This window comes from Salmo salar, chromosome ssa07 (genome assembly GCF_905237065.1).
Source record: "Salmo salar chromosome ssa07, Ssal_v3.1, whole genome shotgun sequence".
NCBI classification, from domain to species: domain Eukaryota; kingdom Metazoa; phylum Chordata; class Actinopteri; order Salmoniformes; family Salmonidae; genus Salmo; species Salmo salar.
The window spans coordinates 53,773,260-53,786,975 of NC_059448.1; the positions used below are offsets into that span (position 1 = coordinate 53,773,260).

The window sequence follows — 13,716 nt, forward strand, 5'->3', positions numbered from 1 at the left end:
ACACTCTCACTCTCACTCTCACTCTCACTAACACTCTCACTCTCACTCTCACTCCATGAATACTCACCTCGTCACCCTTCTGGCCAAGAGCCCCCGCAAAGCCCTGAGAGAGCAGAGGACAACATATCTATTCATATTCTGAACAATACACATAGCAAACTTACCTGAGCTTATTATACAGAAAATAAATATATCTTGCCAAATAAGGTCATCAAATCTCATAACTAGGGCCCTGTGTTTTGGTTAATCACGTCACATGACCTGGATTTGAACTTTTATTTAAAGCTTTTTCATGAAACTGTCCCATTTTCTTTTTATGTCAATTGGAACAGCAACATCCTCAGACAATTGCTTTCATTTTTGGTGTAATTCTAATTTCTGGAAAAGGCTTAAAATTAATCTAGATCATATGACATGATAGCTAAGAACACATAGTCCTACTCATAACATACGAGTCATAACAAGGTACATTTGACAGCACTTTCTGAAAAATGAAAAACAATAACATTCTTATTTATTTGTTATGGGTTACAGTGTTAATTGGCCAATTGATATAAAAAATATTAATTTCAGTCAATATCAGCCATTGGAACAAATGCTTGACTGAAATTATTCATACCTTTCCAAACATAAACAGTGCCTTTGAAAAGTATTCAGACCCCTTCACTTTTTCCACATTTTGTTACTTTACAACCTTATTCTAAAATGGATTATATAAAATAAAAACCCTCAGCAATCTACACATTACATTTACATTTACATTTAAGTCATTTAGCAGATGCTCTTAACCAGAGCGACTTACAAATTGGTGCATTCACCTTAAGATATCCAGTGGAACAACCACTTTACAATAGTGCATCTAAATCTTTTAAGGGGGGGGTTAGAAGGATTACTTTATCCTATCCTAGGTATTCCTTAAAGAGGTGGGGTTTCAGGTGTCTCCGGAAGGTGGTGATTGACTCCGCTGTCCTGGCGTCGTGAGGGAGCATGTTCCACCATTGGGGTGCCAGAGCAGCGAACAGTTTTGACTGGGCTGAGCGGGAACTGTGCTTCCTCAGAGGTAGGGGGGCCAGCAGGCCAGAGGTGGATGAACGCAGTGCCCTTGTTTGGGTGTAGGGCCTGATCAGAGCCTGAAGGTATGGAGGTGCCGTTCCCTTCACAGCTCCGTAGGCAATCACCATGGTCTTGTAGCGGAAATACACATAATACCCCATAATGACAAACCGAAGACAGGTTTTTAGAATTTTTTGCAAATGTATAAAAACATATATAAAAAATACCTTATTTACATAGGTATTCAGAAATGAGACTCGAAATTGAGCTCAGGTGCATCCTGTTTGGATTGATCATCCTTGAGATGTATCTACAACTTGATTGGAGTCCACCTGTGGTACATTTTACTGATTGAACATGATTTGGAAAGGCACACACCTGTCTATATAAGGTCCCAGAGTTGACATTGCATGTCAGAGAAAAAACTAAGCCATGAGGTCGAAGGAATTGTCTGCAGAGCTCCGAGACAGGATTGTGTCGAGGCACAGATCTGGGGAAGGGTACTAAAACGTTTCTGCAGCATTGAAGGTCCTCAAGAACACAGTGGCCTCCATCATTCTTAAATGGAAGAAGTTTGGAACCACCAAGACTCTTCCTAGAGCTGGCCGCCCGGCCAAACTGAGCAATCAGGAGAGAAGGGCCTTGGTCAGGGAGGTGACCAAGAACCCAATGGTCACTCTGACAGAGCTCTAGAGTTCCTCTGTGGAGATGGGAGAACCTTCCAGAAGGACAACCATCACTGCAGCACTCCACCAATCAGGCCTTTATGGTAGAGTGGCCAGACAAAGACACTTCTCAGTTTTGTCAAAAGGCACCTAAAGACTCTCAGACCATGAGAAACAAGATTCTCTGGTCTGATGAAACCAAAATTCAACTCTTTGGCCTGAATGCCAAGCGTCACATCTGGAGGAAACCTGACACCATCCCTACGGTGAAGCATGGTGGTGGCAGCATCATGCTGTGGGGATGTTTTTCAGCGGCAGCGACTGGGAGACCAGTCATGATTGAGGCAAAGATGAACGGAGCGAAGTACCGAGAGATCCTTGATGAAAACCTGCTCCAGAGCGCTCAGGACCTCAGACGGTGGCGAAGGGTCACCATCCAACAGGACAATGACCCTAAGCACACAGCCAAGGCAACGCAGGAGTGGCTTCGAGACAAGTCTCTGAATGTCCTTGAGTGGCCGAGCCAGAGCCCGGACTTGAACCCAATCAAACATCTCTGGAGAGACCTGAAAATAGATGTGCTGCGACACTTCCCATCCAACCTAACAGAGCTTGAGAGGATCTGCAGAGAAGAATGGGAGAAACTCCCCAAATACAGGTGTGCCATGCATGTAGTGTCATACCCAAGAAGACTCAAGGCTGTAATTGCTGCCAAAGGTGCGTCAACAAAGTACTGAGTAAAGGGTCTGAATCCTTATGTAAATGTTATATACACTGCTCAAAAAAATAAATATATATATATATATATTAAATAAATAAATTAGCTTTGTCATTATGGGGTATTGTGTGTAGATTGATGAGGGAAAAGACGATTTAATCAATTTCAGAATAAGGCTGTAATGTAACAAAATGTGGATAAAGTGAAGGAGTATGAATTCTGTATAATAGATCTCAGAAGGCACTGTATAATAGATCTCAGAAGGCACTGTATAATGGATCTCAGAAGGCCATAACTAGGATGATGATTTGAGATAATCCTCCCGTATTCATTATGCACGTTGCAATTAAATGAAGGTTGAATTAAAGCTCAGTGATGCAAGACCTTCTCAGATAGATCATTAGTTCTGACACACCCATGGCCGTGGGAGGTAGGGATGCTGAGGGTTCTGCAGCACCCCCTGAAAAATCTGAATTAAAAAACATATTAATAATAATAATAAAAGTAGTGCACTGGGCCTTTACTAGTCGTCTATTAGCGGGCTGATGTAGCCCATGGCTGGACAGGTTGGAGGTGGGAGGAGGATGGCTGCCCACTTCAATCTAATCAGCTGGGTTCATTTCCCTAAGGTAGACACACTCCTTCACACAGATAATATGTGGAGGGAGAGGGCAGTGACGAGGGAAGGGGAAGTGGGTTCACCTAACTAGTTGCAAACTTTCTCAGTGAAAAGTTACAACACAAGCGATTTGAAGGATAAAGAGAGCAGATTTGTAACCAGAGGATTTGTGAAAGGATGGTAAGCCATAAAGGAAGACAGTCTGAAAAGCCCTACAGACTGTAAGTCAGGAGACTCAAGGTTGTCTTCAATAGGCACCAAATGGAAGAAAAACTGAAACGGAGAGGGACAACCCGGACTTGTCCAGTAAGAAACACTAATTTTTGTTTTCTGTTTCTGCATGCCCAAATGAACACAGCCCAGGTTTGGTAGTGTGGTAATGATTGATTCTGTAATGGCTGGTTATACTCACTGTCACTCCCTGTGTTCCCATAGGCCCCACCTCTCCTCGATCGCCCTGTAGGAGACATAACCATAACATTACCACCACATTATCACCATGATCATTATCTGATGAGCTACTCACACACATGACTGTAGAGTAAAAACATACTATCGTAGCAGGAGATATGGTAACTGTTATGAGGTGGCGACTTGCACTTCATTGGCTTGTGCTCGGACTCGCGAACGCAAACAGATGCATGGGTGCGCGCGCACACACACACACACACACACACACACACACACACACACACACACACACACACACACACACACACACACACACACACACACACACACACACACACACACACACAGTCCTTTAATAATGGATCTGGGAGCTGATCACATTCTAAGCCATACACAGCCCAGCGATTGACCTGGAGCTGAAATAAATAGATTTTCTCATTTAATCAGCTGATGAAACACCACTCATTAATTATGCAGAGAATATTTCAATATGAGGCGGCGTAATGAGCGGTAGAGCAAATCAGTGTGGATTTAACTGACCTTATCCCCTTGGATGCCTTTCACTCCCTTCTTCCCCTAAAGGAGGAGAGAAATAGTGGTGGAAAAAGTACTCAAACCTCATACTTGATTAAAAGTAAAGATACTTTAATAGAATGACTCAAGTAAAAGTCAAAGTCACCCAGTAAAATACTACTTAAGTAAAAGTCTAAAAGTATTTGGTTTTAAACATGCTTAAGTATCAAGAGTAAATGTAATTGTTAAAATATACTTAAGTATCAAAAGTAAAAATACGGATAATGGAACATTCCTTATATTAAGCAAACCAGACGGCACAATTGTCTTGTTTATTAATTTACGGATAGCCAAGGTCACATTCCAACACTCAGACATCATTTAAAAACAAAGCATTTGTGTTTAGTGAGTCCGCCAGATCAGAGGCAGTAGGGACGACAAGGGATGTTCTCTTGATAAGTGTGCGAATTGTATAATTTTTTTGTCCTCCAAAGCATTCAAAATGTACCGAGTACTTTTGGGTGTCAGGGAAATGTATGGAGTAAAAAGTACATCATTTTCCTTAGGAATGTAGTGAAGTAAAAGTAACAGTTGTCAAAAATACAATAAATTTACAATAAATTGTAAAGTACAGATACCCCAAAAAACGACTTAAGTAGTACTTTTAAGTATTTTTATCTTAAGTACTTTACACCACTGGAAAGAAACCATCCAGACGGAATAATTTAATTATGAAAGTCTGTAAATAAAGTACATGATAATGGTCTCCACTTTTGTATGTATATTCAATATAAACAAATAAAAAGTTGATGCATACCCGTGGTCCAACAACCCCTTGTATCCCTTGAACACCAGCCTCTCCCTTAGAAAGGCAGAACAAAGATGATACTTCAATGGTGTGAATGAATAGGTCCATACTGCAGTCCAATGGGTTCGCAGAATTCCTATGTTGTTTGAGCTTCAAATCAAAGTATTAACATAAATAAAGTACCTTTAGTCCCTCAGGTCCTGATAGGCCTATATTTCCCTGCAAGACAAAGTTAAACCAATGATTAGCTAATACGTGACTAACAAACTACATAATTCAGGTGACGCAATACACACACTTCATGTTGATGAGTCCATGTATGAAATGTTTGTACCTTCTCCCCTGGCTCTCCACGAGGGCCCTGGACACCGGGAACCCCGATCCCCTCCTCTCCCTGGGAAGAACAGCACAAATCACCAATCAGAATCCTATCATATCCGTAATTAGATCAACATGCAGTATGATACCCACGTAAACGGATAGTATTCAAATATGATATTCGCTGTGGCTTCATTCAAATATACAGAGGAAACCACAAGATAATGTCCCTTCAGGTATACTGTAACTTCTTGATGAAGGACACTCTTACCTTATATCCCTTTTGACCTGGGAAGCCTGGAACACCATCAATTCCAATGGGACCAGGTAACCCTGCTTGGCCCTGGTTTGAGACAGACAACAAGGAAATGAAGAAAGATGGAACAACACATGAACTAAAAGCCAATACTTAGAAATAGCAATGTGGTATTATAGTTTAACACAAACTGAGCATAATAAATAATCATAATTTGGTGGGTGCTTATATTTGTCTTATTTCAGAAAGGTTTTTTTTGCTTATCCCAACTCTCCCCGAGACACCATCGGAGAGTTGTTTCACGGCCAGTGTCTGAAATTATCAATGGCAACCCTGGAGCAATTAGGGTTAAGTGCCTTGCTCAAGATCACATTGACAGATTTTTCACCTTGTCGGTTTTGGAATTCAAACTAGCGACCTTTCAGTTACTGGCCCAACACTCTAATCGCTAGGCTGCTCGCTGCATAACAGAAACTAAACACTTACATCTTTACCATGATCTCCTTTGTCTCCTTTGGCCCCTGCTTTCCCACGCAAACCCTTTCAAAACATCACAAAACACTAATGTTATTTAATTAATAACATACTAGCAAGGAAAAGAGGTTAAATTAGGGGTTATGAAGTATTGGGCAATATTAAACATAGATGTAGCATGAATGACTTGTATTCATTTCTTTTGTATTTATCCAGGTGAGTCCTGTCGAGACAGGAAGCTCTTTAGTAGCCCTGGCAAACAAAATACATGACCCAATACTAGTTTTGAAAAATCAACACCAATTTGTAGAATCATCTGCAAAGCCCAAAATGTGTGTTTAAAATGCGATCGATAAAACTAATTCATAATCCTGGCAGCGTTGTTTTATTCATATCAACACCGTGCCAGTTTTTCATTCCAATTTAGGTGGATTCCATTGACTTAGCAAGCGCCATCTTCCCTTGACCCAAAGCAGTAACTATATTGTTGAAGAAAAGAAAGGAGAAAGGAACCACCCACTCACTTTAGCACCTGCCTCCCCATGTTCCCCCTGCAAGGGAAGAATAGAACATAAACACATCAAATCAATCAATGTTGTGAAACCCATATCATTTAAGATTGTTAAGTGACCGGCCACAGAAGGTCAATGTGAAAGACATTTTATCATATGAACTGGTTACAACAGAGTCCCTCAGGGATGTATTTTATCCCCAATATTATTTCCATTGTGTGCTGACAACATGATACTTGTAGCATGTATTTTTTAATGACACATCAACACACATGACATACAGTAAACTCAACATGGGGTCACAGTCCTGTTGAAGGATTATTATTATGCGATAAAATAATAATAGTATGTAAGATCTACCCGCACTATCTATCTGTCTTACCTTAACAGATATCCCTGAGGACCCAGGTGAACCTGCCTGTCCAGGCAGGCCTGAGGGTCCAGAGACCCCTGGTACACCCGGAGCCCCTTGAGGTCCCTTTTATCCGAGCAGGATAGGACATTAAACAACAGTCATGTCATTTGTATTTCTTATTCAGAGGAAGCATGTAGTATCAATTATTTATGACGTTGAATGAACAAAACAAGTTATTTCAGGTAATACAATTTCCAAACCCTTTATGAAACATGTATAACCCTTTATAAGGCCTTTATTAACCCTTTATAAAACAAAGTTGTTTTAGGGTCAGTGTTGTGAATACTCACTGATGATCCAGGCTCTCCCTTTCGTCCAGGAGCATAATGGCCGTCTCCTATGCCCCCTATGACATACCCAGGCTCCCCCTGGCAGAGAGAGGTCAAAGGTCACATAATATCACCTTGTGGTAAACTCGTAGTATGATTATCTAAAATTTGAAGATAAAAAGAGAGCGACAAAGGGTTTGGCATGAAGGCAGAGAGGTCTATAGGTTGAGTTCAAACTTAACGCTTTAATCACTTGACCCTATTGGTTAGCATTACATTTTATATTGCACAGATAATCCTAACATTTCTTATAACATCTACTTGCTTCTAGACTCATGTTGTTGTTGTGCGGTTGGACTTACCCTCTCTCCTCTCTGGCCTTTTGGACCGGTGATACCAGGAGGCCCCTGTGATTACAGAAAATAACATTAAAATCGGAACATGACAGCGTTCACAATGACACACTAGATCACCTGACAGGAAATCATAAAAGGATGACTGTAATGACATGATTAGGCCGCCACCTGAAAGTTTTGAATAAAGATGGCTGAATGAACACACACTTGTTCATTGCTCACCAAAGCTAGCTAGTTTAATATTGCATGGTGTCAGAAATAAACAATAGTTTCACCGTTATGGAACCAATTCAACCCCCACAAACTTTGAGGCCTTGAGGGAAACATCTCAGAAAACTGGAGACGACGGATTCAACAGTTTAAGCTATAGCTTTAAACTAGCAAGAAGGAAATAATACTGAGAAACTTAATTTCATATGCCCACAGGAGTCAACATAATCATAGTATTATGGCAAACTGTCACTCAAAGTGCATGGCATCTATGATTAGTAACAACATGTCTTTATTATGAAGGATTAAAAGTGGAAAGAGTTGTAGAGAACAAGTTGAAAACAGAGACACAGGCATTAATGGTCTTATGAGTCATTCTGAAGTACAAGACCTAGGGTGTGCATCCTAAAAAGCACCCTATTCCCTATATACTGTAGTGCATTACTGTTGACCAGAGCTCTATAGGCCCTGGTTAAAAGTAGTACACCAATTTGGGAATAGAGTTTGAGCTTATGGGTACACTATTAGACACTAATAAACATTGCCTCCATAAGCACATTGAACATACCAGATCACCTGGAACACCTTCTAAACCCTGAAACAGAGAGAGAACTGCCATTAGAAACATCTCATTTACATAAGTGGCATTAGTTCAAATGTAATTAATAAGCTGTGAGCAAACTGTCATTTCAACCAGTTTTGCACACTGGAAAGCTTAAGCTTAATTCCTAGAATAACTTTAATTTGTGGTGTCAGGCACACAGAAGCACCTTAAAAATATATAAATCACACACACACACAGTAACGGTGCATAAGAGTCCAATACATCGTTAAAACAGGACCATTTTTACATCAGCCCTATACACTGACTGTACAAAACATTAAGAACACCTGCTCTTTCCATGACATAGACTAACCAAGTAAATCCAGGTTAATCTATGATCCCTTATTGATGTCACTTGTTAAATCCACTTCAAATCAGTATAGATGAAGGGGAGGAGACAGGTTAAAGAAGGATTTTTAAGCCTTGAGACAATTGAGACATGGATTGTGTATGTGTGCCATTCAGAGGGTGAATGGGCAAGACAAAAGATTTAAGTGCCTTTGAACGGGGTGTTGTTGTAGGTGCCAGGCGCACCGGTTTGAAACTGTCAAGAACTGCAACACTGCTGGGTTTTTCACGCTCAACAGTTTCCTGTGTGTATCAAGAATGGTCCACCACACAAAGGACATCCAGCCAACTTGAGACAACTGTGAGAAGCATTGGAGTCAGCATGGGCCAGCATCCCTGTGGAACACTTTTGACACCTTGTCGAGTCCATTCCCTGACAAATTGAGTCTGTTCTGATGGCAAAAGGGGGTGCAACTCAATATTAGGAAGGTGTTCCTAATGTTTTGTACACTCAGAGTACAATAAGACTGTTTCTTTCTTTGTTAGATTTACCCGTTGCCCGGCTGAACCTGGGGGTCCGGTTCGTCCAGGTCGTCCTGGCAACCCGGGGACACCATCTGTTCCAGGAAGTCCCTGTTAAATGAAAAAAATACAGTCTGTGCCAAAAAATACACTAGACAGATTTGTTTTCCGTTTTTCTTTTCTGTTTGGCTTCTTCATCTGTTTTGATACTGCTATCATTGTTCTACTACACACCTTCACGTCATATGTCACTGAGAAAAACAATACAAATATTGATCACACAAAAGCACATTACACAACCAAGAAAGATTGAAAAAGGAGTACTGACCCAAATATAACATTTGATCTCTGTTTCTACGTGAAGTCCAGTATTTATGAACACTGAGGACACACTGAGATCAATAGGATCATTGTATTGTTGTTGATTTGCTACGCCTGGCGCTAAGCTGAGTGGAGGTGGAAGGTGTGCTGTCCTGGGCCGGTTTCCCGAAAGCAATGGAATTTAGGCTTCCCATGTTTTAACGATGCATCTTTCCAACAAAGGCCATTGGTTTAACATGGGTTTCTCAAAACACCACGCAGAAAAAACACTCGCTAAGTGCATCGTTGGAGCATGTGTCGATACTGATAGGATGTAGTTAAAGGCAGCACTGCTCTCGGATCAGATTTCTCCATTAAAATCTTACCTTAATATTAGAATTATTCCATAATACTGACAATGGATCAGCTCCTACAGCTATATTATCACCTAATGGCTGCTATTATTGAGGCAGCTTATTCTAATGCTTACCCTAAAGTAATTACACTCAATTACAGATTCACTTGGCACATCATTGCACACATGTTCTTACACATCATGAAATATATATAAATTACAGACAGTGTAGCTTACAAATAGAACTCCATTAACTGAACATGACATGTAGTTAAACATTATTGAAATATTTAGGCCTACATTATGTAGCCTGTAATGCAGTCTAGCGTTGAATTTTAAACATCTTTTTATCCTTCCCTTCCCACTGGGCACAGACGTCTGTTCAACATCTATTCCATGTTGGTTTAACGTCATTTCATTGAAATGATGTGAAAACAACGTTGATTCAACCAGTGTGTGCCCAGTGGGTTGTTCAATTACAGACATTAGCATCTTTCTATTTCTAGTCAACTTTGTTCCAAAGTTATCGCCAATCACAGTGAGAAATATAAACAGCTTGACTGTGTTTAGCAGAGATCTTCTGTGTATAAAATGGCTTATTAAAACACAATTATAGGACCAAACAAATATTTAGTGAAACTTGGAAGACAGATTGTTGAATGCCTAACTGTCAGATGCTACAGAAGAATATAGAGCAGCGATTCTGTCAACTGTCATCATCAAATCTGACACACTGCCACTTTGATGGTACGGTGCCTTTCATGTTTCATAACATCAGCTATGGGGTTATATTTATACAGAAATAAAAAAGAAACAAACAATCGAACAAAACGCACGCACACGGCTGGGAGCAGCGCAGGACCAGCCGCAGAGCAGTGATCTTCAAGCAGTTGGGGTTAAGTGCCTTGCTCAAGGGCACAGCACTCTACTGTATCAGTGTGTATAGATGATAGCCTACATAGACAATGTATGATGAGAGTTACCACTTACTCTCTCTCCTTTCTCTCCTTTGGACTTGAGGCCAATTGACTCAAACATCGCAGTGTTTTGCTGGAGTCTCTGTAATCAAACAAATGTCATGGAATTATGGCAGATGAATGAATGAATGAATGAATGAATAAATACATTAATAAATGAATGAATGACAATGAATGGATGGATGGCTTGATAAATAGATGAATGACTGAATAAATGACTGAATGAATGGCTGGATGAATGGATGGATAAATTAATGACTTAATGAATGAATGAATTCAATTGTGGTGTAGAACATACCAGTCCACCATTACCAGAGCCATCTCCCTGTGAACGACATACAGAGAAAAGGAGAACAAGGTAAACATAAATATCTCATTTAATCACCAAGTTAGAAGTAACTAAATATAACTGTACTCACGTTTTCACCTTTCTGCCCCTTTGAAAGTGAATCAGAAAGGAGAAAGAGATTAATCTACTAATCAAATAAAGGTCAGTCCATGTTTCCAAATGACAGTGGGTCAAAGGTCAGCTAAAGAAGGAGCCCAGTGGGCAATGCCGTCATTACAAGAACTGGTCTGAATGACGTCATTACAAGAACTGGTATGAATGACGTCATTACAAGAACTGGTCTGAATGACGTCATTACAAGAACTGGTCTGAATGACGTCATTACAAGAACTGGTCTGAATGACGTCATTACAAGAACTGGTCTGAATGACGTCATTACAAGAACTGGTTTGAATGACGTCATTACAAGAACTGGTCTGAATGACGTCATTACAAGAACTGGTCTGAATGACGTCATTACAAGAACTGGTTTGAATGACGTCATTACAAGAACTGGTCGGAATGACGGCACTGCCAGAACTGGTTGGAATGACGTCACTGCCAGAACTGCTCGGAATGACGGCACTGCCAGAACTGGTCGGAATGACGTCACTGCCAGAACTGGTCGGAATGACGTCATTAGCAGAACTGATAGGAATGACGTCACTGCCAGAACTGTTTGGAATGACGTCACTGCCAGAACTGGTTGGAATGAAGTCATTAGCAGAACTGATAGTAATGAAGTCATTAGCAGAACTGATAGGAATGAAGTCATTAGCAGAACTGATAGGAATGAAGTCATTGCCAGAACTGGTTGGAATGACGTCACTGCCAGAACTGGTCGGAATGACGTCATTAGCAGAACTGATAGGAATGACGTCACTGCCAGAACTGTTTGGAATGACGTCACTGCCAGAACTGGTTGGAATGAAGTCATTAGCAGAACTGATAGTAATGAAGTCATTAGCAGAACTGATAGGAATGAAGTCATTAGCAGAACTGATAGGAATGAAGTCATTAGCAGAACTGATAGGAATGACGTCATTAGCAGAACTGATAGGAATGAAGTCATTAGCAGAACTGATAGGAATGACGTCATTAGCAGAACTGATAGGAATGAAGTCATTAGCAGAACTGATAGGAATGACGTCATTAGCAGAACTGATAGGAATGAAGTCATTAGCAGAACTGATAGGAATGACGTCATTAGCAGAACTGATAGGAATGAAGTCATTAGCAGAACTGATAGGAATGAAGTCACTGCCAGAACTGGTTGGAATGACGTCACTGCCAGAACTGGTCGGAATGACGTCATTAGCAGAACTGATAGGAATGACGTCACTGCCAGAACTGTTTGGAATGACGTCACTGCCAGAACTGGTTGGAATGAAGTCATTAGCAGAACTGATAGGAATGAAGTCATTAGCAGAACTGATAGGAATGACGTCATTAGCAGAACTGATAGGAATGAAGTCATTAGCAGAACTGATAGGAATGACGTCATTAGCAGAACTGATAGGAATGAAGTCATTAGCAGAACTGATAGGAATGACGTCATTAGCAGAACTGATAGGAATGAAGTCATTAGCAGAACTGATAGGAATGAAGTCACTGCCAGAACTGGTTGGAATGACGTCATTAGCAGAATTGGTTGCTGGGAGGGAACAACCATATATGTAGAATATATTCGATTTCTATTGGACAAACTGGGATATGTGATGCTGACACAAATAATGAAAAAGGCAATGATGGTGATGATGATAATAGTAATGTTGATGATAACAGTAATGATGATGATGACTAAGAGAAGGACGTACCTTGCACTGTAAGGGGCAGGGGCCCTGTGGTTTGGTCAGCTCATCAGGGTCATCAGTTGGAGTGTCCAGCTGGGCAGACTAATAATAGAGGTCAAACACATTGATGTTGACCTTATTATATGACCTTCAGAATCAGAGGCTATAGGTCATTATTAATTAAATCATAATTTCACCTCGACAACATTCTAATTCCAGCTGGAGGGCGAGAGCAGCCCACTCCGACACACAGCTGAGTTTCACATCTCTGTCATAATTGGCTGCTTGCCAACATTCCACACTTCATCCTTAACTAACTATGATCCCAGCTAAGGAGACATATCGAGCAGACATTATCAGCAAGCTAGAATGTTTTAAAACAAGCACGTTGTTCCAAAAAGTCCTGATGTAGAACCTTTCATTTCAAATGATATATTAGTTTCATTCAGACGTGTGTATTCTGTACCTCGTCGTGTTGTCTGAACTCGGAGAGCAGCGCCTCGCTGCAGATGTTGCTGATGAACTCTCTCTCTATGGAGGAGAAGTCATCAAAGTCCCTGGCGTAGAAGATGTTCTGGTAGTTGGCTGGATGCGCTATCTTCTTCAGCTCGTCCATGTCTGCATTGGCCACCCCGATGGCCAGCACACTCACACCTGAGAGTGGAGTCAATACCGGAGAAGAACGTGAAAATACATGATATAATGTTATACAAAGGAATATTCAGCAATATGCAAAGTCAAAGGCTTTTGACAAAGACCAGTTACTGGATATCACTACATGTATCAAAGACGGGTGAGATATGCCTATGTAGATTAATCTGTGTTAAAGAGATATTTTCAGGAGCTTGCGTGTCAGTAGCAACGGCTCCAAATCAACAAGAACAAATTGGCTACAATCCTTTGACGTCCCAAGACATTGACCACGGTTTTGACTAGATGGTATACAGCTACG

The 13,716-nt window shown here is 40.8% G+C and overlaps 1 protein-coding gene across 6 annotated transcripts in view; it reads right to left on the reverse strand.

Moving 5' to 3' along the window:
- The window catches only part of LOC106576558 (collagen alpha-1(VII) chain), a 146,762-nt gene that overhangs the window by 83,985 nt on the left and 49,061 nt on the right, over window positions 1–13,716 (reverse strand). For all 6 annotated transcript variants that reach the window (XM_045722263.1, XM_045722262.1, XM_045722265.1 and 3 more), the window contains exons 25-43: window positions 13,231–13,418; window positions 12,789–12,866; window positions 11,063–11,080; window positions 10,942–10,968; window positions 10,657–10,725; window positions 9,042–9,122; window positions 8,166–8,192; window positions 7,394–7,438; window positions 7,053–7,130; window positions 6,730–6,825; window positions 6,360–6,386; window positions 5,848–5,901; window positions 5,377–5,448; window positions 5,122–5,181; window positions 4,971–5,006; window positions 4,797–4,841; window positions 4,007–4,042; window positions 3,468–3,512; window positions 68–103 (exon numbers count right to left, since the gene is read on the reverse strand). In XM_045722263.1, coding sequence (XP_045578219.1) covers window positions 68–103; window positions 3,468–3,512; window positions 4,007–4,042; window positions 4,797–4,841; window positions 4,971–5,006; window positions 5,122–5,181; window positions 5,377–5,448; window positions 5,848–5,901; window positions 6,360–6,386; window positions 6,730–6,825; window positions 7,053–7,130; window positions 7,394–7,438; window positions 8,166–8,192; window positions 9,042–9,122; window positions 10,657–10,725; window positions 10,942–10,968; window positions 11,063–11,080; window positions 12,789–12,866; window positions 13,231–13,418 — 1,118 coding nt within the window. The remainder of the gene's footprint in view (window positions 1–67; window positions 104–3,467; window positions 3,513–4,006; window positions 4,043–4,796; window positions 4,842–4,970; window positions 5,007–5,121; window positions 5,182–5,376; window positions 5,449–5,847; window positions 5,902–6,359; window positions 6,387–6,729; window positions 6,826–7,052; window positions 7,131–7,393; window positions 7,439–8,165; window positions 8,193–9,041; window positions 9,123–10,656; window positions 10,726–10,941; window positions 10,969–11,062; window positions 11,081–12,788; window positions 12,867–13,230; window positions 13,419–13,716) is intronic.